Below are 27,817 nucleotides of genomic sequence, written 5' to 3'. Positions count from 1 at the left end.
TGGTCCAAACCCACGCTGATGGGCAAAGACAGGAAAGGTGGTAGAAACACTGGGTAACTGGCAGTATAATGTACGCAACCGGGTAACCTGTCGCAATTGCAGATTCCACCGAAGAATAAACCCTGTGGTAAATACCTCTTGTCATTCGATACCTGAGGAGCCACCAGGAATGTTGGATACCATAGACAACATAACAGGGCCCGAAATACCAGGACAATGGTTCCCCACATGTACGGATCAACACCAACCCGAAAATCCGACACTCTACCAGAAGGTGGATGACACAGAATCCCCTGGGATGATGGAGGTTGAGGAAGACCAACCGGTGCGACGTAGCAAAAGGGTGACACAACCACCCAGGAACCTATCCCCATAAACATGGGGCACGTTGCACAACTACTCCAAAGCCTTAAATCATTGGACCACAACGCGAGTATCTTGTGGCCCCGGAAGGGGGAAGGGGATGTATAGGTGAAATCAAACCCAAGACACCCAGTTACAAGACTGGAGTGGTCTTGGCATCACACCCCCATAGAAGTAGACTCACCCGCTTGCATGAGAAATGAGAGCAGGCTACTTAAACAAGACATTCACGGCAACCAGTTTGCTTTCAAATATACGTTGTCTTGCTGGCACTTTACACACTTCAGTGAAATATTTGGACATCTCAATAGTTTGAACATTGAAAATATGAAAATTGAAAAAAAAAGAAATGAAAACATTTTTATGGCAACAGATAAATTAGTGGTACTTGTGCATAATTTGAACCAGACATAAATCAGCGTCTGATCGGCTTTGCTCAGAACATGTCATGCGTTCAGGTTTGATTGTAATCTGACGTAAGATGTCGATCAGCCAATTGATGTGCTGGAAACTAGCAGACAAAGTTTTTGAAACAAATTGGAAGAAGCAAAATAAAATTATTAAATTCAATAAGCAGTACACTTGTGAAACATCTTTTCTGTAACCCCCCCCCCCCTAAATATTTCTTGTTTGGAGAAAGTTTTGATGATGCCTGAACTAACGGTATCATACTGTCAGAAAAAACTAATTGCCAAAAAAAAAACTGCATTTCCTGTGGTGAAATGTGTATCATCGTAAAGCAAAGATCTGTGAAGGATGGCTGTGAGTGGCGTTGCACATGCGTGCAATGCCGACAATGAACATCCATTCAGACAGGAACATTTCCCCAAAAATCAAAGCTGCAGATTGTCACTATCATCTGCTTTATTTATTAGTGGGCCTAGGACGTGGCAACCAGAAAAAATATTACACGAGAATGTGGGATCGTGTCATTGCATACTGTTACTGACTCGAAGAACTTTATTTAGGACGCATACTGTGACTATTTCCTAAGACATCCCCGGCAGATTGGTGGCCCGGGGCATACCATTGAAATAGACGAATCAGTATTCAACTGTCGGAAATACAACATCAGGCAACTACTAAAGCCACCATGGGGGTTTGGCATTTATGATTCTGTGGAGAAGGAGGGTTTCCTCATCAAAGTGCCAAATAGGAATGCTGAAACCCTTCTTCCTATTATAAAACAATACATTTTGCCAGTAACTATGGTCATGTCAGGCTGCTGGAAAGCATATAGCAGAGCGGGAGAAGAAGGGTTTCACCATTTAACAGTGAACCACATTCTTCACTTTGTCAACCTTGACACCAATATGACTACGATCATGTGGATTGGATGTGGAAGAAAGCTAAACAAAGTAATAAAGAAGAATGTGGGATCAGCCGGGAGTTTCTTGACAGTTACCTTTTTGGAGTTTATGTGGAGACAAAAATTTGGGTATGACTCTTTTGTCTCCATCCTAAATCACATTTTAGAAAGTTACCCAGTTGATGAATTTTCTTGCACATCCACTGTCTCTTCTCACCCTAGTTTACCATCGTCTGATGTGACTATTCCCCATTTGAAATATATTTTATTTTTAAGTAAGCACAATTTTCTTTGTTTCCTTAGCATATTTAGTATTTAAATCCAATTAATATAGAGAAATTTTTTAATTTATTTTCATAATTTTATTCTATTCAATTTTTATTTCTAAATTTACATCTAATTCATGTAGATGTGTGCATGTATGCCTGGGCTTTTTTTTTTTTTTTTTTTTTTTTGCAGATGTGTGTATCTATGTGTATGTGCATATGTAGATTTGTACATATTTATGTAGCTATTTATATATGTATATGTCTATATATGCCTGTGTATATACAGTGGCTTCGTGGACATTGAAATTGTGCAACATAATATCTGATTGATTGAGGTTGTCGGACTGACTTCCTCATCTTGGTTGTTATAGTCACAACGTTTCGGCTGTTTTGCCCTCCAGCCTTCATCAGGTGTTTTGTATCGAACTGGTGAACCGTTTGTTAGGAGTCTCGAACCCAACCCTTTATTATTATTACAGGAGTACCGTGTTTGGACTCCAGCTAGGCTCTGAGACATAGTTGCTGATTCTCTGTTTTGAATGTTACTCAGCACCTTTGGGTAACTGTAAACTTTGATACAACGTCTAGGACCACTCGGCCATATGTCACTGGGACAATTCTTAGTTGGTTTTTGTTAATGTTAAACCTATGTTGTTATTCAAGGTTTTCTCTCGCTATCAGAGGTGTCCAAATTGCATTCAACTCTATGCTTGGTTTGCTCAGTAGGTTGTTATGTCCGAGCATGTGAGCTGTTTCTTTAAGTTTTCTCACTTTCCAGTGGGTCTCTGTTACTTCATCCCATAGGGGGCGATGGTCCCCCCCTCTTCGTCCAGACATGGTTGGCTATACCCGATTTTTCCGTCTCCCCTGTCAGTGATGGCGAACATATACATGGAATACTTTGAAGACATGGCCTTAGGTTCAGCTCCCTTAAAGCCAACCATGTGGCTAAGATACGTTGATGACACTTTCATACTCTGGCCCCATCAGGAAGACATCCAGGCTTTCCTAGACCATGTGAACTCAATAAGACCATCGATACAGTTCACAATGGAGAAAGAAAAAGATAACCAACTGGCCTTCCTTGATATACTCATATCACGCACAGAGCATGGGTTTAAAACATCCGTATATCGCAAGCCTACCTTCACCGGACAATACCTTAACTTCAACTCCCATCACCCATACAGTATCAAACATGGAATCGTATGCTGCTTACAACATCGAGCAGAAACAATAAGTAGCAACACCATTACATACCACCAAGAAATGGTCAGGTTGAAGAATACCCTCCATCGTAACAACTACCCCGATAGCATACTATCCACCAGATGTGTTAATAGTATAAGAGAGGAGAATGAAACCCAAAAACCTCCAACGGTCTGCCTACCATACATACGAGGCATCTCCAAAAAGATTCAGAGAATATGTGCCCCCTACAACATCAGGATGGTATTCAAGAGCGAGTCAACACTCAGACGACACCTGGTACGAGTGAAGCCCCGCATGGAGAACATGACCAAGAACTGCATATACTCCATCCCATGCAGTTGCAGAAAGGTTTACAAGGGTGAAACATCCTGCCTCCTTAAAGTAAGGGTGGAAGAACACCGAAAAGCGGTAACTAAAGGGGAGACGGAAAAATCGGGTATAGCCAACCATGTCTGGATGGGGAGGGGGGACCATCGCCCCCTATGGGATGAAGTAAAAGTAATAAACAGAGAGACCCACTGGAAAGTGAGAAAACTTAAAGAAACAGCTCACATGCTCGGACATAACAACCTACTGAGTAAACCAAGCATAGAGCTGAATGCAATTTGGACACCTCTGATAGAGAAAACCTTGAATAACAACATAGGTTTAACATTAACAAAAACCAACTAAGAATTGTCCCAGTAACATATGGCCGAGTGGTCCTAGACGTTGTATCAAAGTTTACAGTTACCCAAAGGTGCTGAGTTCAATCCTGAACGAAGGCAGTGAAAAGTAACATTCAAAACAGAGTCAGCAACTATGTCCCAGAGCCTAGCTGGAGTCCGAACACGGTACCCCGTAATAATAATAATGGGTTGGGTTCGAGACGGTTCCCCAGTTCGATACAAAACACCTGATGAAGGCCGGAGGGCAAAACGGCCAAAATGTTGTGACTATAACAATCAAGATGAGGAAGTCAGTCCGACAATCTCAATCAATGAAAACACCTCATCTCAAAAATACAGACAATAACATCTGATCCTTTTCGGTCAAGCCATTTTCATTTATCAGACTAGACAATCCTTCCCTCTCCCTCTGCTCCAATTTTACATCTTACATCTAGTTTGAATTTTTTCTAAAAATAGAACATCAGGTCTATCCTCAAAATATTATCTTTTTCTGCCTTTAAGTTTTTAGCATAATTCATTTTAATTTTTCTCTGCTGATAGGAGCAAATGAGATTTTTCTCATTGTGAGGCCAATAATAACTTTTTCACTTAATATTTTTTCCAGTGGAAAAATTTTCTACCGCAATTGATGATGCCATTTTGGCATTTGAAATTTGCTGATGTTTACCAATCAGCTACTTGGATTATTACAATTACTATTGGGCTGTTTTATTTGCATCTCCACATCTGACCAATAAAATTTTTCTTTAGATTTAGATTGTACCACATTTTTTAAACTTTTTAATCATTGAGCCTGGACTTCATTTGGAATATCCTTTAAACTTTATATATATATATATATATATATATATATATATATATATATTTATTTATGTGCTAACCAACATAATTATAGCTTGCCTATGAATATTTGGTAACTATATTCCTCTGAGGATAAGCCATTCTTTGAAACTTCATGGAATAAGGAAAATTTTAAGTTTTCAATCCGTATTCCTTGTTGAATAATAAATTGTTTTAAATTCTAATTAAAACTGAATTTCTTATATCAATCAAATATTGAGCTTTTTCATCTGGTTAGGATTGTCCTATAAATATTAATACTCACATTAAGTTGAAAGAATTATTCAATTTGTTGACTTGAAAATATGATATATATATATATTCCTTATATGTAAATAATTATTTTAGACATTTGTTATTTAGTATTTCAGTAAAACTTGTAAGAAATTACTATATAAACATTTGGTATTCTGCATTTCACTGGGTTTTCTATTAATTTAAAAGCACAGAACTTTGTAGTTACAAATATACACTTTTATTAATTTTGATGCAGTTTATATATATTATATAGTTATAGTTTCTCCTAAATAAACTGAATGAGAATTAATTTCTTGTTTGTTAGATTTTTAAATTCTCATTTTTCTTGTGTTTCTAATATTAAATATTATATGCTGATGCTATGAAAGAATACTGTTTTTAAAAGCCAGTATTCAATACCTTTAAACATTAGTTTGAATCAGATTCCTAGTTTCATTTTTTACTTCCAAAGAAACATGCTTTTAATCCTGTAAAATCCAGTATCTTTTGAATGGAAATTTTCTTATAAAAATAATTGTGTTGCAAGTTCATTAAAAAAAAGTTCTGTTCATTTATGCTCATTGATTGCAATATTATTTCAGTTTTCAAACCTTCCATTGATATGCTGTGTGATCCAGAATACTTGAATGACAAATTGCTGGCATATCTTGATTATCGGACCAAGTTCTGTGAGGAAACCAGAAGGTCTTATACTTATGCTGCTACTTATGAGGATTTTGTGAAAATGATACAGAGCTGTGATGATATTGAATACCTTAAACATATCAAGTTAGTTTTTTCTCTTTCTACTGACATTCAACTTTATTTCAGTATTTTACCATCAAAACAGATTTACCATAAATCACTTTTAATCAGAATTCAATAAGAGAATCTGTATTCTAGGTGTCCCTACTTGACATTGCCCAGGAGTCTTTTGGTTGAAACCCCACATTCTTTAAAATAAGGTTCAAGTGTTGAATAGCTCACCTATTTTGCTAAAATTGATTAAAGAGATCATGATTATTCATTCAAATATTGAATTTAAGCTACTATTTTATCTGATTAATCTCTTATCTAATTATTAATTTCATAAACAATAATAAATATTTCAACATGGGATTGGTTTAGGGGAACATTAAATAATTGTTCCTCCCTTTCTTTAAGAAATTGCTGCATAATTTTTTGCAGAAGTTGTAGTGGGCTTAAATATATAAAAAAAAAATTACCTGCACGGTTAGGTGTAGTAAAGATCTCATTATTAATTCTATAAATAATATGTGACGTTAAATAATCAAGTGTTAGCTATGTTACACAATTTCTGTGGTTAAATGGGATACACTGCTGTTAAGACTTACTACTCCAATGTCCAACTCCAAATCAACCCAATCTGCGAAAAATCAAACATTTTTATATTTAAACAGGAAGCATCTCATTCGCATATAAAGTGACAAGACGAAACGAAGTAGCAACATTTTTTCTGCATTCTTTTGTTTGCATTGGATACTACAAGCTGCTGAGAGAAAAGATTTGCACCAAATTTTTAAGGCATCTAATTTTCCCCGATCTCTTGGATCACTCACCTTTAGTAGTCATCCAACCATCTCGGCAAACTTCACACTCTTTGGGATCTTCAATGTTTCATGTTTGGCTTCCTGTGGTTCATTATATCCGCTGTTCTCTGGATCTCTCCCAATCAACTTAATGTCAAAAAGATGTCTTGGTACACCATCCATCTCGATATTATTATGTAACTGTGTCCCAGTAACTTTTGTCCATTTTGTTGTGCAGCTTGCTCAGGCTGTTTAACCAACACCTCCTCAAGTCGTATAGTTTCTGGCTCATTAGATTTTTCTTCTAACTTTAAGGTGTCACCATTGGTGCTTAAAGATTACCCTATGTGCTACTGTTTCCTCAAGCTGCCCAGATTTAGGTGTCATATTGAATCAAAACACTTCTGAAGGTGATATTCATCCTAAGCAATGACTTTGATAGTTCTGTGGTTCTATTCTATAATACTCAACCAATAAGCTGCTCTATAATACTGCCTGATATTCCACTTATCCAACATCCTTCAAAATATCTCTGAATGGAATGCTGCCCCATTGTTCATCAGTGAATGCTGAATACCCCATCTGCGAAAGCGTCTTTAACCAGCCTCCAATCAAATCGATGTTCATCTGCTGACCTTCATCCATCTCCAGATAAAGTTGGAGTGCATTTCCCTCCAAATATACTGGCTTGCCACGTTTATTTGCTGTAGCTTTGCAACAAATCGCACCTTTTTGAGCCCGGTCACCACGTCTCCATCACCGTAGAAGGATTATATCACTGTTGAGCTTTACTTTTGCCATGTTCAGAAACACAAAAACAAAGTGAAAAAAATCAATAAATAAAGAAAAATAAGAAGCTGAAATAGCTTGAATGAAAATAAGATTAAAATATATAATTATAAATATTCATCAGAACTTCTTGCCAACTCCTGACTTCCACTGTAATCATCATTGTTGTTAAGTCTAGTTAGTTATCTCCCTTACATCTTTTAATTTCATCAAAACATGCTTACCGTGTAGTGAACTACTACTATAATGCTGCTACGGTATGCTTTCCTTATTTCTCTCTTTCTCCCTACTCTTCTACTTTTCCTTTCCTTTCTTCTCTCAACTTCACCAGAGGTTTCAGCCAATCGGAATAGAGGACTGTCCTGGAGGGAGATACAAAGAAGAAATCTGTCTCAGACATGTGGGAACGAAAGAAGCATCAACATGTGATGGACCAGTTTTCTTGGGTGAAGACTTTTATCAAAGAAATGTACCATCCTCTTCGTACCCCTATATCTTGGAAACCTTTATAAAACATCTTCAATTCTAAAGTCTCGTCACACTTAATTATAACCGATGTTTCCTTTTCCACAACTGTTCTTTTTCAGCACTCTTGTTCTCTCTCTAATGTCGGAGGTGCCCCAAAAGGTGGACCGACCGAAATGGTGACCCTTTTTCAAACGTCGTTAAAATTTATGGTAACCGCCATAATTTGGTGAATGCCTGACATGCGTATATGCACGCAATCTTCTATGAACAAAAAAAAAAAAAACGAAAACGATGAGAACGTGACAGAGTAAAAGAAAAAGAAGAAAAAGCCTTTCTAAAACTACAGTAGAACCTTACAAAAAGGTATATATAAATCTGCTTTCCAAGAAATGCCGATAAGATATATATTTTTGCTATTTTTGTGAAACGGTTTACGCTAAATAAGGCAAAACATACAAACAAGAAAAATAAGCAGTAAAAAAAACAAAAACAAAACTTTTTTACGTGATTCTCTGACTAAAATAAAATCTGGTCTAAAAAAATATTATATAATAACAAAAAAAGTGACTTTAAGAATCAATACAGAATCCCAAATTTCATTCTGAAACACACACACACCCGAACACAGAAAAAGGAACCTTCCAGACGCACGTGTGTGAAGCCAATTTTGGAACATGTGTGGTCACACACCAGCACACACAAAAAAAAAGGAACCTTCCAAACGCATGTGTGTGAAGCCAATTTTGGAACACGTGTGTGCATCGACGAACTCAGTTTTTGTTTCTTTTAGATCAGTGACTATATATTCACACACACATACACACACACATATATATATATATATATATATATATATATATATATATATTTATCTATATATATATATAAAAAAAAAAATTTTAATTGACGCTATGTAAAACTTAATTATGTTCTACAAAAACAAAACAAAATCAACAGCCCCTTCCCCTCCCCCCTTCTTTTTCCTTCCCTACTTCCCGGTCCTGGATATGACCTTAAACTATATCTGATGGTGAGGCCCCAGTTTGCGGGCTTTGGGGAGCGCGGAGCCACCCTTTAATTGCCATTGCTCCTAGATCGACTCTGACCCAGAGTGGTAGTACCTGTTAGGGTCCCAACTATGGGTTAAATAGAAAAAAAAATACATTCTATTAAAAAATCATTCTTCAAAATCTGATCAGATTCCACTTGACCCAGTTGGCAGGGCATCAGAATATGCCAACTACCCCCCTGCAGAGAGTAGAAGTCCCTCAATGTGGCTACCTGTTGGCTATAGGTAGCGACCCGTAACACCTTTACGATTGGATCCTGGTGGTTGAGAGACTTGGAGGTCAGATTTTAGTACTCCCACTTCCCAACACACTACTTTGGCCCTTACTGGGCTAGACGGGCGGTTGGAGGGGCCCGATCAGATCAATCGGCTGGTCATGTCAAGCCCCACCATATATTGCCCACCCCATAAACATATCATTAACACAATATGTCTATCCCTTCCCCACAAATAACTATTTCCTAATATATGGTGGAAAGCGGTGGCTGAGGGTCAATCGACGAAGTGAAATATCTATGACATGGCTGCAAACCCTTTAAATTACTACGTATCCCAGAGTAACATCAAAGGAAAACAGGTGCTCATGAATGATATCACGTATATCGAGTATATCATCTTTGTATCCTTGTTGAGCCTGGGCGAATGGGTTTCCCCCCAGGCACTTCCCATATAAGGCTCCGAGGTGGGTGGGGAGCAAAGATGATGAAAAAACAATCTTATTTTGATTATGGCTTTTCTTACCCCCAAAACACCCCCAAAAAGAAGTTTTTCAGATGTTTCCGACATTTCAAGTTCAGAGGATGAACAGAAATGCTCAATCAAAGAAAACTCAATATTTTTACTTGAAACACTTGAAAAAAATGAAATAAAATTTCACCTTTTACAATGGAAAAAATTTTCTCTCAAAAAATAAAACCCAAAATGATAAAACGTCTGCAAAATAACACCATACTTATCGAATTGAAACAAAAAACACAAGCTAAAGAAATTCTCAAATGGCAAACCTTTAACAATATCAAAATTAAAACTTATCCCCACCCATACCTAAACTCCTCAAAAGAAGTCATTAGATGCAGTGAACTTGCTCGACTGAGGAAATTTTATTTAATCTATCATCCCAAAGTGTTACAGAGGTAAAAAGGAGAAACTATATTGACGAATACATATTGTTAAGTTTTGAGACATTGTGTTGAACAAAGATGGCAGTGTAGTTCAGATCAGTAACCAAGATGGCGACCAAGAATCAAATGCGGTCCGTGGCGTAGTTAACCTCTTAAGTTCTGAGATATTGTGTTGAACAAAGATGGCGGCGTAGTTCAGATCAGTAACCAAGATGGCGGCGTAGTTCAGATCAGTAACCAAGATGGCGACCAAGAATTAAATGCGGTCCGTGATGTAGCAAACGGCAAACTGATTGAATCCAAAATTCGACAATTTTTATAATAATTTTGGGACGTTTTCATTGGTTGTTTAGCACAGCCGTTGGTTATAAAAATGATTGGCGAATCCATTCGTCTCATAACCCTATCTGAAGTCAAAAACTTTTTATACACACCCTTTTTTGATATAATGGAAAAATCCTTTCGGATTCAATTTTGGTTTCACTTGAGAAAAGGAAAGAAAAATAAATAAATAAAAATAAATGAACAAAGAAAAATAAACCAATAAAATAATTTTTTTTTTTTTTTTTTTTTTCTTTTTCTGGTTTTATGGGAATTTGTCTTTATTCTCATTGGTCAAAAAGAATTAATATATTGGTATAATGTGTGCAAAAAGAAGTCATTTTTTTTTTTTTTTTTTGGATACATATAAAAATAAACACTTCAAATATATATAAACATACAAATAGAATACTTTTCAAATACATATAAACATATGTACAAAAATTGACAAATATACATTTTTTGTTTTGTTTTAACAAATGTTTGCCAAATAAAAAAAAAGTTACAAAAAGAACTATTTGACAAATAGGAAGTTTACAAAAGGGTTTTAACAAGTGGCTTTTTTTTTTTTTTTTTTTGTAACAAAAACTGGAAACATTATGTTAGGTATTAATTGGTTAATTTGGTTAGTAAGGTAGAAATGGTCGCAGTTTAATGTCGTGCCCGGGACAATTTACAATTTTTTTTTTTTTTTTTTTTTTTTTTTTGGTGTGATTTTAACTGTTCATGCTTCTCCTTTTGGGTTTCTGAAAAAAGATTTATTCATAATTAGATTCCAAAAAGTTTGGTTATAAAATGTCTTAATTTTATTCTTTTTATAGGTTTAGTGAAAATGTCGGCTATATTATTCTCAGACGTCACATAAGTAAGAGTAATAGATTTTTTTCTTATTTCATCCCTTATAAAATGATATCTGATATCAATATGCTTCGACCTTTGATGAATCATAGAATTATTTGCTAATAAGATACTGCTCTGATTATCACAATGAATTTTTTACTTAGATCTGGTTTTAAAATGGATTTTAGAAGGGTGTTCAGAAAAATTTCCTCCTGTGCGGAATGAGTAAGAGCCACATATTCTGCTTCACAAGTAGAAAGGGCAACAATTTGTTGCTTTTTAGTTTTCCAAGAGATCATAGGTCCAGTCTTTGACAGTCTAAAACAATATTCCGCTATACTCTTTCTATCCTCAGAGTTAGCCCAATCTGAATCCGAAAAGCCTTCTAAATTTAGAGGATATGTAGATTTTTTAAATCTTAAAGATTGTTCCTTGGTTCCTTTTAGGTAACGAAGGATTTGTTTTGCACGATTAAGGTCTTTAATTGTCGGTTTCGATAAGTTTTGAGATAGCTTTGTTACAGTGTAACATATGTCAGGCCTTGTTGCAGTCATCAAGTAGATGAGGTTCCCTACAATTTCCCTGTATATTCGGTTATTTATGAATTTTGTTTCGGTCCCTATATTTTTATTTATGTCCATTTCGACGGGAGTTGAACGCGGCTTACAATCTTGCATTCTTAACTTGAGCAGAATTTTTTCAATGTATCGTGATTGATTCATAGTTATAGTTTCATTTTCACAGGTAAATTTTATACCGAGGAACCATGACAGTCATCCAAGATCGGCTATTTCAAATTTTTTATTTAATTCATTTTTAACATCTCTTAAAGTGGTGTCACAGTTTGAGGCGAGTAATATATCGTCAACCCAAAAAACCAAAATCAACAATTTATTACCTACATTTTTGGTATACATGCACGCATCTACGGGACATTGTTTGAATTCCTGTTCTATTAAATAATTATGGAGTGTTAAATTCCAATTGTGTGCACTTTGTTTTAGTTCATATAACGATTTATTTAATTTCCACACAATTTTTATTTTTCATTTTAAATTCCTCTGGAGGGTAAATGTAGATTTCACAGTCAATCGGAGCATTTAAATAAGCATTTTTTACATCCATTTGATGTATTTTTAAATTGTATTGAGTGGCAAGTTGTAATAAAATTCTAATTGTCGTTAAATTTGTCGTTGGTGAAAATGTTGCACAATATTCCACTCTAGGAATTTGTGAGAAACCTTTCGCCACAAATCATGCTTTGAAAGTTTCACTGCCAGAAGCTGTGATTTTTTTGGAAAAAACCCAGCGTGAAGAAATTATATTTTTATCTGTTGGTTTTGCCACTATTTCGTATTTCAGATAAGGCTTTCAATTGGGATACCATAGCTTGTTCCTATTCTTGGTGATTTTGTGAATTAATCGTCTCATTATAACTTTCTGGTGCGCTGTTCAACAAATAATAGTAATCCACAGCGTAATCTTGTATCTTTTCAATTTGTAAGAAGTCTGGCCTTTTTCGCTCCCTTATTGGGTATCGACGTGTCTGGTTACTGTTTTCGTCAGAAGTACTGTAATTGTCATCATTATTGATATTTTCATTGTGATCGATTAAGATGCTAGCTAGTTTCACGTTTTTCATTCACTGGATCGCCATTTTTTAAATTTAATGTATCGTTGAATTTTACACATCTAACCCTTTTTATGGCATTTTGAGCTGCAAAGTAGATTAAGTATGCCGGACTATTTTTATCGTAACCTACGAAAGTACCTTTTTCGCTTTTAGTATTTAGTTTACTGGTGTTTTCTGTAAATGCAAAAAATAAGAACCAAATAGATGCATTCTGTTCATTTTAGGTTTTACACCGCAAAACGCTTTATACAGCGTTTTTCCTTGAACGATCTATTTCTGATATATGCTGCTGCCATTAAAGCGTATGTCCATAAACTATGCGCTAATTTTGATTCGATAAGTAGGCATCTTGTCATCTCAAAAAGGGTTCGCCATGCCCTTTCAGCTGTGCCATTTTGGAAGGGGAGTATGGCACCGATTTCTCATGTTTAATACGGTGGCTAATTAATAGAAGTTCAAAGTCTTTACTAGTAAATTCAGTCCCATTGTCTGAGCGAATACATTTTACTGAACCGTACGGGGCAACATCAGCTAAATATTTCTTAGTGGCGAGGATAGTAGAATTTTATGCCAGGTTTCCAAGTCGTGACAGGCAGTTTTTGAGGGAACCATACATTTTAAATAATACAGTTGGCCATTTTCTTTAATGTCAAATACAGTTCCCTTGGGGTAGGTCAATTTTGATGTATTTTGGCCAAATTGTATATTTGCGCCTTGTTTAATTGCAGCCTGCACGGAAAATATGTCTTGCTTGAATGTAGATATGAACAGAGCATTTTTTAGAATACAGTTACAGATTTCGCCTTTATTATTTTTTAGGTATATTTTAGCATCGCCTCTTTTCAAGACTATATCATTTATTTGACTACTGTCGGCAAGTTCGACAAAATGACTTTGAGGATTAAAGTTTGAATCAAAATTAATAAAATCAGATTCCTTGGTGATAACATGCACTGTAGCACCACGGTCTACAAGGAGATTTTTACCGTTTGTGGTATTGTCAAAGTTACATGTGAATAGAAATGTATGTTCTTCCTCAAAGTTCTCAACGTTTTTTACGGAGTCCATTTTAGAGTGTTTATATCGACACTGGAAACTTTTGTGGTTGGGTCGTCCACAATTATAGCAGATAATTTTATTCTTTTTCTTGGGAAAATTACTTTTGGAGAATACATTGAGGTGAGGTGTGTAATTTGGTGGTGTCTGCTTTTGAGAAGCATTTTTGAACTTCATAATATTGCTGGAGTTATTATTGTCCACGAGCATATGATTAGTCTCTTCGTAACTGCGCTATGCCACTTTAAATTTGCTGAAATTTATGGGTTTGTCTTTCTTAGTTATAACAGTTGTAAATGGTTTAAAATCGGCTGGAAGTCCCTTGAGGGTCATTGATATCAACAAGCTATCGCTTATTATTTCACCTGAGAGTTTTAAGGCATTGGCGGTTGTTTCTGCCCTTATAACGTAGTCGGTAATCATTTCATCCTCATTACGTTTCAAAGACCTTAATTCTGTATATAGGGATATTATTTTCGGTTTCCCTTTTGATAAATAATGTTCTCTTAATATGTTCAATGCTTTCCTCTTATCATCCAATGTGTCTCTTATAATCAGAGACAGACTTCTATCGTCTAAACATTGAATCAGTTCTGCAAAAACAGTCGCGTTTTTTTCGAGAAATTCGGGGTCGTTTGGATTCTCTGTTGTAGATTGTATGACTTTGTGTAGTTTTAGAATCCTTAAATATCCCAGAAATTTTACCTGCCACAATTCGAATTTAGATTCCAATCCATCAAAGAAAAGACGGTGGCTGGGCGCATAACCTGTTAAGTTTTGAGACATTGTGTTGAACAAAGATCAGTAACCAAGATGGCCGTGTAGTTCAGATCAGTAACCAAGATGGCGACCAAGAATTAAATGCGGTCCGTGACGTAGCAAACGGCAAACTGATTGAATCCAAAATTCGACAATTTTTATAATAATTTTGGGACGTTTTCATTGGTTGTTTTGCACAGCCGTTGGTTATAAAAATCCATTCGTTTCATACCCCCATCAGAAGTCAAAAACATTTTACACATATATACTCTCCTTTGACTCCACAAATCCCCCAAGTGAGATTAAAATTGGATACCTAAAAGTGAACGTTGAAAAATACATCCCAAACCCTCTAAGGTGCTACAATTGTCAACAATTTGGACATCACCAATCCAAATGCACCAAATCACCAATCTGTGTAAGATGTGGTGAAAACTCAAAACATAGTGACTGCAAAAAAGACCCCAAATGCTCAAACTGTAGTGAAAACCATTCACTGACTTCAAAGGATGCAAAACATGGCTAAAAGAAATAACAACAATAAAGTACACAAAAAATATAACCTTCTCAGAATCCAGGAAAATTATGAACGCAAGATACTCAGAAGTAACCAAGAATGCTAAAATAAACACAAATCAAAGTTGTCAAAGCTATACAAAAAATCCTCCAGAAATAAAAACTGAAGAAATATCTCAATTGATAAAAGAGATGAAAGACCTAATGAAAGAAATTAAAACACTAATCCTGAACTCTGGAAATAATCAATCTACAAAAGAGAGTACAACAAAAAAAACAGAACCAACAAACCAAAAAACTCAAATTAAATCAAAGAAAAAGAAAAAAACTCACCAAATGAAAACAACCCTTATAAACAAATCAAATGAAACAACACCATCACCCAATAAAACAAAAACTAAAGAAAAAACAATTAATAAACCAAGATCTAGATCCCAATCAACCTCAAGAGGAGGAAACAAAATAGGAACACTGGAGGAGATGAAGGTAGAAGACAAAACACCTCCAGACAAATAAAATGACAGACCACAATAAAAAAAAAAACTCAAACTATCATTCAAAGGGACTGCCAAGGACCTAAGGCAAACATAAAGATAACTAAACCCAAAACACCCAAATAACAAACTAAAATGCAAAACATGACACACAGAATCATACCAGATAGAAATGAAACAAATAATATAATCCAGTTGAATTGTCATGGTTTAAAGGCAAACCTAAATGAGCTCACTATTCTACTCAATAACTTTCTTCCAGTAGTAGTCTGTCTCCAAGAAACCTTTATGAAATCGAATGACAATATAAAAATTAAAAATTACCATCAGTATAACTATACACAATACTGGACTCAGAGCCTGTGGAGGTACATCAATCCTTATTAGAAATGACATACCCCAAAATCAAATACAACTTAATTCTAAACTACAGGCTACTGCAATAAAAGTAACACTCAACAAAACCATCAATATTTGCTCACTATACATACCCCCCAATGAAAGCATCTCAGAAACAGATCTGAGCAAATTAATACAGCAACTTCCAAAGCCATACATCATTATGGGAGACTTAAACAGCCATAATGAGATATGGGGAAGTGAAAAAATAAGCAAAAGGGGAAAAATTATAGAAAATATAATAACGAAAATCTATACCTCTTTAATGATAAAACACTTATTTACACCCAGGAATTGGTACATTCACATCAATTGATTTAACATTGTGTGATCCAACACTTGCCTTGAATTACAAATGGAATGTACTAGAAGAGCCATATGGAAGTGACCACTTTCCCATTACACTTGAAAACAATGATCCAATGCCCCAATGGAACTTACAGAAGGCTGATTGGAAAAAATTCCAAAATTTATGCCGGACTAAATTAACATTGGAAAATAACCCAAACCAAAATAATATCACACATTTTACTAATACACTGTCTAATATTGTGAAGGAAAAAAGCTCTACCTCCCCAAAACATAATAAACCCTGGTCTGACGAAAAATGCAAAGCCATCAGAACTCGTCGAGCTATGCTAAGGAAATTCAAAAAAGAACCAACTAAAGAAAATCTCGATAAATATAAAAACAGTAGAGCTAAAGCTCGTAAAACTATTAAGGAATGAAAGCGAACATCATGGAAAAACTATATAGCAAAAATAAATACAAAAAGTAAAAAGGTCTGGGACATGATCCGTAAAATCCCAGGGAAAGTAACAGCAACCCTACTAAACACCTGATCTATAATAACCAAAAAATTACTAGCAAGAAAGAAATGGTAAATTGTCTTGCTGAAACTTTTACAAAAAACTCCTTCTCCAAAAACTCTAACCAAAAATTCCAAATTATTAAAGAAAAAGAAAAAAAGGAAAAACTCCAGTTTCAGACAAATAATACAGAAAAATACAACCAGCCATTCTCTAAAAATGAATTGAAAGTATCCCTAGGCAAAGCTCATGACTCAGCTGTTGGCCCTGATCAAATCCATTATCAATTTATAAAACAACTTCCTGATACGTCTACAGATTACCTACTACAAATACTCAATGATATTTGGGAAAGTGGCAACGTCCCTGAAATATGGAGGCAGACCATAGTAATCGCGATACCGAAATCATCAAAGGACTCTACAAATCCCATGAATTACCGACCTATAACACTCACTAGCTGTATTTCCAAAATAATGGAAAGAATGATTAACAGCAGATTAATATGATACCTTGAGACAAATAATCTGATTACAGATTATCAGTCAGGATTTAGGAATGAAAGAAGCCCCATGGACCACCCGATCCGGCTAGAAACCTTCATCAGAGAAGCCTTTATTAAGAAAGAACATCTCACGGCAGTCTTTGTCGATATTGAAAAAGCATATGACTCTGCATGGAGGCATGGCATTATAAAAGATCTACAAGAGCTTGGATTAAAAGGCAGAATGCCCATTTTCATCACAAATTTTATAAATAATAGACAATTCAATGTACGATTAGGTGATACTCTATCCATCAGTAAAAAACAAGAAACGGGAGTACCACAAGGAAGCATCCTGTCTGTCACACTTTTTAGCATTAAAATAAATAACATCGTCAAAAATATAAATGTAAGAACAGAATGTGCCCTCTGTGTGGATGACTTTCTGATCTGTTGTAGATCAAAATATATTCCAAGAATAGAATGCCATTTACAACTGTGTCTAAACAAAATAAATGGACAACAAAAAATGGTTTTAAATTTTCAAAAGAAAAAACAAAAGCCATCCATTTCTGCCAAACCTGGAAAATGCACCATGACCCAATACTGAAATTGGATAATGAAATTATACCTATAGTTGATCAGTATAAATATCTGGGCATCATCTTCAATAAAAAACTAACATTCATTCCCCATATTAAATACCTCAAACAAAAATGCAACAAAGCCATCTAACTCTTAAAAGTAGTAGCTCATACAGACTGGGGTGCAGACAAAGACTCAATAATTAAATTATACAGATCCCTTGTCAGATCCAAGTTGGATTATGGATGCTATATCTATGGATCCGCAAGAAAGTCCTACATAAAGGAATTAAACACAATACATCACCAAGGACTAAGATTGGCTCTAGGAGCCTTCCCCACCTCCCCAGTGGAAAGTTTATATGTAGAAGCAGATGAACCCTCATTATCACTTAGAAGAGAAAAACTAAGACTACAATATTATACAAAATTGGCTTCATGTTCAACTAATCCTGCCTACAAATGTGTCTTCCACCCCCAATACAAAAACCTCTTTGATAGAAAAGAAAATTCTATAAAACCATTTAGCCTACGTATGGAAGAATCCATAAATAAAGCCCAGATAGATATTACAGCAATACACGAATCTGTAAAACCTAAATATCCCCCCTGGCTGACAAAACAACCAAAAATAATATCAGACCTAATTAAATACCCTAAAACAAAAACCAATCCAATCATCTATCAAGAAAAATTCCAAATAATTAAAGATAAGTATTCCAAACACTCAACAATTTATACAGACGGTTCAAAAGATGGAGATAATGTTGGATGTGCAGCCATACATAATAAAACAATCCTAATCAAAAGATTACCAGACAAAGCATCGATCTACAGTGCTGAAGTATCAGCCATTGGTATGGCACGTGATCTTGTAGAATCTTCTAAAGATGAACAATTCATTATCTGCTCAGATGCCAAATCAGTACTCGAAACACTGGAAAACAGGAAACCAACGAACTCAATAATCACCAAGACCCTAAATAGATTTGATGATATTCCTAATGATAAAAACATCCTTTTTTTGTTGGATACCCAGTCATATCAACATAAAGGGTAACGACAGAGCTGACAAAGCAGCAAAAGCAGCACTAAATTTAACCAATGATAAGATCCCTCATGCCGATCTAAAACAAATCATTAACAAATATATTAGAAACCCATGGCAAGAGTCGTGGAACTCCTGCACTAAAAACAAGCTATACCAAATCCAGGAAACCATAGGAAAACAGAAACCAAACCAGAATGACCAGAAAGGAGGAAGTTATAATAACAAGACTCCGAATAGGTCATACCTCTATAACATACTCCTACCTACTCAAAAAAGACACCCTGCCAGGAGCCATAACATACTATAACATACTCCTACCTACTCAAAAAAAAACACCCTGCCAGGAACCATGCATAGTAAATCACATATTAACAAGATGTGAAGACTTGAAAACAAACCGACTGAATCTATATAATGAAAAAACTGTAAAAGACATATTCACTCATGTAGACCCAACTACTCTTCTCAAATATCTGAAGATAACAGGGTTATTCAACAAAATAAAAAAACCCCAAAAAAATCCTTATCTAACTATATAAACATAGACACTGAGCACCAGATACGTACATAAAACCTATAACTATTAATGTATATAAAAGACTTTGGCATTAAATGACCACATAGGTTGATATGCCATAAAACCAATCAATCATAATTGACACTATTTCTCCTAAAATTAACCTCTGGTGAGTACTCACTTTTCTCTCTTCTTGCTTAGCATCCCCAGCCATTTCCTTTAGTCGCAGCTATAAATAAATAATAATAATAAAAAAAATAGTAACTAATAATAATCATAGAAATAATAATAATTAATAATAATAATTAATAGTAGTAATAATAGTAATAATAATAATTAATAATAATAATAATGGACGCACAACAGGTTAACGTAAAACCCCCACAATTTATGGAGACAAGTGTCGAGGGATGGTTTTTGATAACAAAAGCTCAATTCCATCTCAGACACATTACGAGCGATGATACTGACGTTAAATTTGAACTCAACTCCAACTCCAAAATCCAACTGTTCTCTTCTCACTGCACTTTCCACACTGACCGCACGATGCATGAGGTAAGGTTCTTTACTTTTAACCACACGCCCCCTTGATCTCTAAGATCAATAATTAGTATCATAGTCCGCCATCCACGCTGGGCATCTTCATTCACGGTGCGATCGTCGAAGAGGCTCTTCTTCAGACACTTCAACATCAGCATCAACCTCCTCTTCCTCTGATGGCAAGGAGACTCTCTAAAATGTGACGAGGCACTCCGTCAATCGCTACCTTGTTTTTGGAGAGTACTTCAGTCACTATACCTTTTCCCCAGCGAGTCATGCAACGAGAATTGGGTGGTTTCACCCACACCTCTTCACCAACTGCGATGTCCACGCAGGCCTGTTCTCTCTGTGTTACAGCCAATGGATGTCACCATTCATAAGAGAAAATAGACCGGTGCGGCACTGAATTTTCGTCTTGACCAGCCTTCGGCGTCATATTGTACCAAAAAACTGCTTCTTGGGGCGAAATCTGGTTTCTTGATGCCACAGCTTTTATAGTACGATGGTGCCTCTCTATAATTCCATTTCCACTTGGACGGTATGCAGCTCTAAAGTATAGCCCCCACATTCCACTTCGCACATAAGTCTCTAAAAACTTCCGAGCGGAAAGACGTACCATTATCCACCAACACCTCTTCTACTGGCCCCCTTTCCATAAAAACCTCCCTGACAACTCTCTTAACCTCTTCTGCTGGTTCATTCTTGATTTTCCGCCATATCGCTTCTCTCCCAGGCCCACACTCAATCATAGTTACATGCGGTTCATGTTGATAATGTGTGATGCCAATGGCCAATCTCCTCCAATTCTCTTCAACATGCAGTTCCCCTTTTTCATGTCTAGCCGGTGCAGGGTTGATTGATTGGCATTTCCTACATTGTTCCACCACCTTTTGGACGTCTTGCATTGTGACGTGCGGGTTTACTTTTCTTGCCAGGTAAAAGGTCCGTTCCTTTCCAAAATGATGCAGGTCTTTTAAATTCTCTACTGCACAACATGCTGGAGCCCTGTCTCTTTCCTTGTGTAGCCAGGCTTTTTTGACTCTTGTCAGCCCATCTGCTTTATTTTTTTGTGACGGAACTAAGGTAATAGTTACCTTTAGTTTGAATTCTCGAACCAAGTCTCCCAGCGCTCCAAGTTTACGCTTAATAAGCATCTCCGCTGCTCCTTTTGTTTTGATCCGCTTATCACCAGACAGCTCCGATTTAATCCACGCCACCACTGTTGCAGAGTCTTTTTTAACGTTCACTATCTGTAGCCCCCTTTTTAGAGCCAGATTGATGCCTTTCATCACAGCATCGAGTTCCGCAACATTGATATGGGTGCTATCATCCTTTTTGCGTAGCCAAGCAGCATCTTCAACAGCCACTTCTCCTATTTCCAATAATACCCCTAATGCTACACTGCTAGCATCAGTCCATATCACTCCTTCATGGCCCTCCTTTACATGCCATTCTCCTCTTACAGGGTCCATTTTTTTCACTTCTGCAATGACTTCTTGTATCATGAGAAGCACTTTTTGATCAACTGCATCTTCCCAACTGTCTGTCCTAGTCTGCCTTTTAATAAAACTGCACGCAGTTCGCAGCCATCCAGCTATTGGGTAGTGGCCAACCAGCTTTCCACATATAGAGAAAAGCTCTCTCTTGGCTAGGTCAACCTTGGCTTCAGGGATCTCATTTCCTCACCCAAACATCAATTTTCCTGCCTTATTGTTCTGTAGTCGAAATCCCAAAGCCATCCCGTTTTCCAGTGACTCAGGCGGTTTTGTCCTCAGTCCATATGCTTTGATATGCTCTCTCACCCTTTCCGCAGTCATCTCCGTTTCGTCCACTAGTACGTCGTCGATGTAAGAGCAGGTGCCTCTCTTCACTGCATCGTCTTTGGCCAACACTGTCTTAAGAACTGCCGTCATTATCTTTGGTGCGGAGTTCAGACAATATCCTAATCTGGTCAGACAATAAACTTGACTACCACTTAGTTACAGATGCTAGTCAATATGCTGCTGGTGCTGCATTACACCAGTTGATAGATAAGAAACCAGTACCTATAGGTTTCTTTTCTAAGAAATTTTCTCAAACCCAAGCTAAGTATTCCATGTTTGACAGATAGCTACTAGCAGCTTATTTTTCAGTGATACATTTCCGCCACCTCATAGAAGTTCGTCACGTGACATTATTCACTTATCATAAGCCATTATAGTCAGACACCAGCAAAGTCAGATCGACAACAGCGACACTTATCAATGCTTGCCGAATATATTGCTAACGTGGAATACATTAAAGGAGCTGAGAATATAGTTGCAGACTGTATGTCTCGGCCTGCATTAGTGGTGCAGATAGATGCATGCAACTTGGCTGAAATAGCCCAGACACAAAACGGTGATGACGAAATAAAGTCATACACTAATTTGAAAGAATACTGTATGTCAAGCGAAGTCAGCTCAGTCCTATGCGATACTTCAACTAAGTACCCCAGACCATTTATCCCAAAAGAGCTTTGTCAAGCTATTTTCAACAGTTTACATAGCTTGGCGCATCGTGGTATGGGAGCATCTATAAAACTGGTCAAGTCCAAATACTTTTGACTTAGTTTAGATAAAACGATTAAACAATTCTGTGCAGAATGTGTAGTGTGTCAACAATCAAAAGTTCACAGACACACAAAGTCTGCAGTCCAAGAATTTGAGTTACCATCTGCACGTTTCCAGACGGTACATATCGATATCCTTGGACCCCTGCCCTTAACGTGCAATGAGTCCGACCCTTACTTGAGCCCTTACAAATATTTGCTTACTTGCATCGATCATGCAACTCATTGGATTGAAGTACAGCCTATGACTGAGATAACTGCACAGTCGGTAGCAAAAGCGTTTATCAATGCATGGATATCTCGATTTGGAGTCCCACTGCCTGTTGTAACTGACAGTTTGAGAGCGAATTGTTCCAGGAATTAGCCAAGGTAGTAGGTTTTTACCGATTGAGGACAACTTTATACCACCCTCAAAGTAACGGGATGATCGAAAGAGCACACCGTACCCTTAAAGTGGCGATAGTGGCTCGAAAAGAATCATGGATAAAAGTGATACCGGTGATTCTGCTGGATATGCATAGCACCCCTAATGAATCAGGCTTTTCCCCTTTTACGTCTGTTACTGGAGCGCCGATATTGATTCCTCAGCAGTTGATACACAAGCAGAGAGTAGGAGAAACTCCAGTTAATAACCAGTACATACGTAATTTGTGTGAATGGATGTCCCAAATTGACGTATTCAACAACGGAAAAGGATATATCCATGACAGTCACAAAACATTTATACCAAAAGGTTTATCTTCCTGTGAAAAAGTATGGCTCAGAGTTGATCGAGTTAGGAAACCATTAGAAGCACCATACTCAGGTCCTTATAAAGTTTTGACTCTATCAGATAAGCATTATCAGATCGATATGAACAACAGTACTCATACACTCATCAATAGATAGATTAAAGCCGTACATAGAACCAACTAGTACTAATAAAATTAGACCGACTGAGAAGGTACAGACAAATGACGGTACTACTAATGATAAATTATTAAGACAGATGATACCGACAAAGTTGAAGATAAAATTGCTGACACATATAAGTCTAGATCTGGTAGGAAAGTAACATGGAAAAAGAAAAATGAGTACTTTTATTTTTAAACAAATTTAGGCAATATACATATTTAATAATTCTGTGGAGGGTATTTAACTCTGTTATTTGGAGGGGGATTCATGTAGTGAACTGCTACTATAATGCTGCTACGGTATGCTTCCCTTATTTCTCTCTTTCTCCCTACTCTTCTACTTTTCCTTTCCTTTCTTCTCTCAACGTCACCAGAGGTTTCCTGGAGGGAGATATAAAGAAGAAATCTGTCTCAGACATGCGGAAACGATAGAAGCATCAACACGTGACGGACCAGTTTCCCTGGGTAAAGACTTTTATCGAAGAAATGTACCATCCTCTTTGTACCCTATATCTTGGAAACCTTTATAAAACATCATTAATCCTAAAGTCTCGTAGCACTTAATTATAACCGATGTTTTCTTTTCCACAACCGTTCTTTTTCAGCACTCTTGTTCTCTCTCTAATGTCGGAGGTGCCCGAAATGGTGACTCTTTTTCAAACGTCGTTAAAAGCTATGGCAACCTCCTTTTAGATGTATATAACATGATTTGAACAAGAACCTATGAGACTACACTGCTGACGTAGCATGGGCGGCCATCTTTGTTTCTGATATTTGTTATGTGCGAGAGCACATGTATTAAAAATAAATCTCTCATTTTTGTTTATTTCCATTGGTCTTGTGTATTTCTTTCACCGTCTGTTCTTTCTCTCTCTCTCTCAGGTGTCCCAAAAAAGAAGACTCCTCTGTACTTTCCCATTCATTCTTTTCACAGCCATCATTGTCCTCATATGCAAATTAATAAGTTGTCTATAGATGAAAGTTTTTCTTTTCTCTTTCCTTCCTTAATTCTGTTACTCAACAGGATAGACAGACGTGTAAGTTATGTTTTGCATTGCTTTAACCAAAGAAGCAAACGAACCACCATTAGCTCTATGAAGGCAAAAACTGGCGTTACAATTCTATACAAAGCTGAAATCATGCCCACTGAATTCAGTTTACAAAATTGCATTTGAACCAAATTATAAAGAATTATTTCAAAGAAAAAAATGCAATAAGACCTTTTGAACTCTGAATGGAAAGCATAATTGAAGAAACCGACATTCCTCTCAAAAACATACATGATACCATTAAACCAAATATTACACTTTAAGAAATAAAACAACCAAAGATGAAACTGAAACATCAACAAAAGCTCTACACATCCATACATACTTAAGGAAGCTTTAAATAAAATATTAAGCTCATATCTCAAGTATAATACCAGGATGATCTAAGTATAAAGACACAACTGCATGTGCAGCTATTTATAAAAATCACGTCACTCAAAAACACCTTCCTAAAGAAGCATTTATTTTAGTGCAGCATCAATTATAGATTTGACGCTAAACATCATCTCCCAAAGCAAAATGGAAAAATTACAACCCTACAAAATAAAAAAAAAATAAATTAAAAATCCATTGGTCATAAAACTATTGTGCAGACTAACATCATTGTCAAAAGCAAAAATATAGTCTTATGCTGGATTCCAAATCATATTGGAATCAAAGGAAATGACAAAACTGAGACACCCACTAGAAATGTTCATAAAGAACCCGTTGACCAAACATTCAAGATTCCATTCACTAATTTAAAAGTAAAAATACAATCATATATACAAAACAAATGGAAAATCCAGTGGAACGACTGTAACCTAAATAAACTACAGAGTGGAACGATAAAATTGTCGCCCTAAAAAAGAAAATATGATTCCATTTCCATTTGATGAAAACCAGTTTTCTTTTTTTAGTTGCAGACTATTTACTAGTTGGCCAGTTGTGTACAAATCCCAAGAGCGTTAGGAACCTTCTATCATGTCTGAAAGTGACACAATGTTCAACGAGCGAGTTCAGAAATGCGCCGCTATACAACTCATGCTCTCTACTGATCCAAGTTATGACAACAGGACCATTGCCAGCGCCCTCAAAATGCATCACTGGATTGCTGTGAATAATAGGTATGTGTCTAGAGTGATGAAAACAAAGTTTCCGACCATGGTTATAGTCTTTGGTGTGGTTTCAAATGAAGGCCACATCATGCAACCTCACATCTTCAAAGTCGTTTTGCAAGTCAACACCAAAGTGTACCAGAATGTGCTGAAGAGTGTGGTGATCTCCTGGTGCAATCAGGTGACCGCTGGCAGACCTTGAGTTTTGCAGCAGGACTCGGCGCTGGCTCACGAGTCCAAAGAGACCCAGGCTTGGTTTCAGAAGGCTTGCTACAACTTTGTATCTTTCTCTCACTGGATCTCTCCTCTCCCGACATGAACCCACTGGACTACGTCATTTGGTTATACGTTGAGAACATGACCTCCCACAACACCAAAGCCAGCTTGATCAGCACCATCCGCTGAGTATTCGCTGAGCCCCCACCAGCACTTGTGGAAAAGCCAGTTCCAGACTCGTATCGAGGCGGTGATTGAGGCTGAAAGTGGCACATTGAATAGATGCTAGCTTTACTACATAATGAAGTTACCAATATTTTTTACCGTGACATAGGCTGACATTATCTATATGTATAAGTTATGAACACGCTTCGTACTATTGTTCTCATGTTGAGTGTTCCTATTTACTTGCCTCTTCTAGAGATTAAAGTTAGACAAAAGCTGTTTTTTTAATGTGGGGAATATCCAGCTCTAAAAAGGGGCACTCTGGGTTGGAAAAAAAATAAAAATTGCCTCAGTCTAGAAGGGTTTCACCTTCATTGAATGAGGAGAGAATAGGTGAAGTGTAGCACCAGAACAGATACTACACTTTCTTAACGTTTCAATCGATGTAACCTCCAATTGAAATTCTATGCAGATTCTCGAGTTGAACAGAAAAATTCCCGAGTTTGAGAAGACAAAACAGAACAATTAGTATATTAATATTTTTTTAAATTGGAGTGAGGGATGGGGACCCTATTCTTAAAACAATATCTTCTGTAAGGACTGTTCTAAAATTTATTTTCAATTGATATTTATTCAATAATTGCTCTTTCTTCCAAGCTGGCCAAAATGTTTGTTTTTCCATTGCCCTTTCCTCCGTTGCCTTCTTTTTTTCATTGCACAATTTTCCTAAATTCCTAAATTTAATGTAGAATAATCGCCATTCTAATTACTTTAAAGCAGTTAACTAATTTTTTTACCACTGACCCCAAATCCCAATCAGCAAAATCATAAAACCACAAGTAATCGCTTTATTTTTCATATTATCACCCAGATTTAGGGTTAGTAATAGGAAGAGGGTGTGTCTTTTATGACTTTTGACAATGACATATTTTATCCTGCAGTTTGACCAAGAACATGGACGTGGACAAAATTAAAAACAAACAAAATTGGTTACCTGTTCTTAAAATACTGTCTGGTTCGAAAGAGTACATCATTTTACATTAAATTTATATGCGAAACTGTTTTTCAGATTGATTACATGCAATAGCCTAAACAATGGTGAATCGAATTTTTCTTTTTGCAACAAAAAGTTATAATTGCGATTGGCAAACAATGAAAACAAAAGAAAAAAAAACACCAATAATTTCATGAGAATACAGTATTTCCATGTACCGATTTATACGTAACTGTTAAAAATTAAATAAAAACATTGCCTATAAACATTCATAATTATAAAAAATATAAAACGATGTATTTAGGAATTTAAAGTGCAGGATCAGTTTCACATATAAATTTAATGTAAAATAAGCATCTTTTTCTGAAACATTCTAGTGTGTTAGGGCAGTTAACTAAAAACAAAATATTTTTTCTATTAGAGATAAATTATGTGTGTTTATTTTGAGGATGTCTACTTTTTAAAGCGATTATGCATGGTTTTATGACATTGCCAATCGAACTTAAGTTAGTGGAAACAATTTAGTTGACATCGATAAAAATTAGAATGCTCAAGAAATGATGATTATTTTATGTTAAATTTATATTCAAAACTGAGTTTCCACACTAAATATTAAAATGATTGCTTTTCTTTCCATTAAGTTTTTAAGGGTTTCACACGTAATCACCTATAGAAGTAATATTTTATTTTGGAATGGGGATTTAGCTGAGAGTGTTAATCTACAAATTTATTATTATTATTTGCATCTCGTTTTAGTTTTTTTGTTTTTCTTTTTACAGCAAAGCAAATCAATTTAATAACCCACCAATTTTTTATAATTAAAATAAAATTTTCACTTCATTCACAGAGAGAAGACACTGAATAGTTAACAAAGCCCATGCCCTCTCCATGTTAAAAATGGTTTTCTAATTA

General features: G+C 36.1%; 1 protein-coding gene across 6 annotated transcripts in view; it reads left to right on the top strand.

Moving 5' to 3' along the window:
* Window positions 1–27,817, top strand: part of LOC145268864 (sorting nexin-25-like) — a 631,480-nt gene that overhangs the window by 248,651 nt on the left and 355,012 nt on the right. For all 6 annotated transcript variants that reach the window (XM_080124584.1, XM_080124583.1, XM_080124587.1 and 3 more), the window contains exon 6: window positions 5,504–5,690. In XM_080124584.1, the coding sequence (XP_079980710.1) occupies window positions 5,504–5,690 (187 nt within the window). The remainder of the gene's footprint in view (window positions 1–5,503; window positions 5,691–27,817) is intronic.

Source organism: Euprymna scolopes, chromosome 4, assembly GCF_053919585.1.
Source record: "Euprymna scolopes isolate OS-2025 chromosome 4, ASM5391958v1, whole genome shotgun sequence".
Lineage (NCBI taxonomy): Eukaryota > Metazoa > Mollusca > Cephalopoda > Sepiida > Sepiolidae > Euprymna > Euprymna scolopes.
Note: the sequence above shows the minus strand (reverse complement) of the source record. Positions and strands in the feature narration are given on the sequence as shown.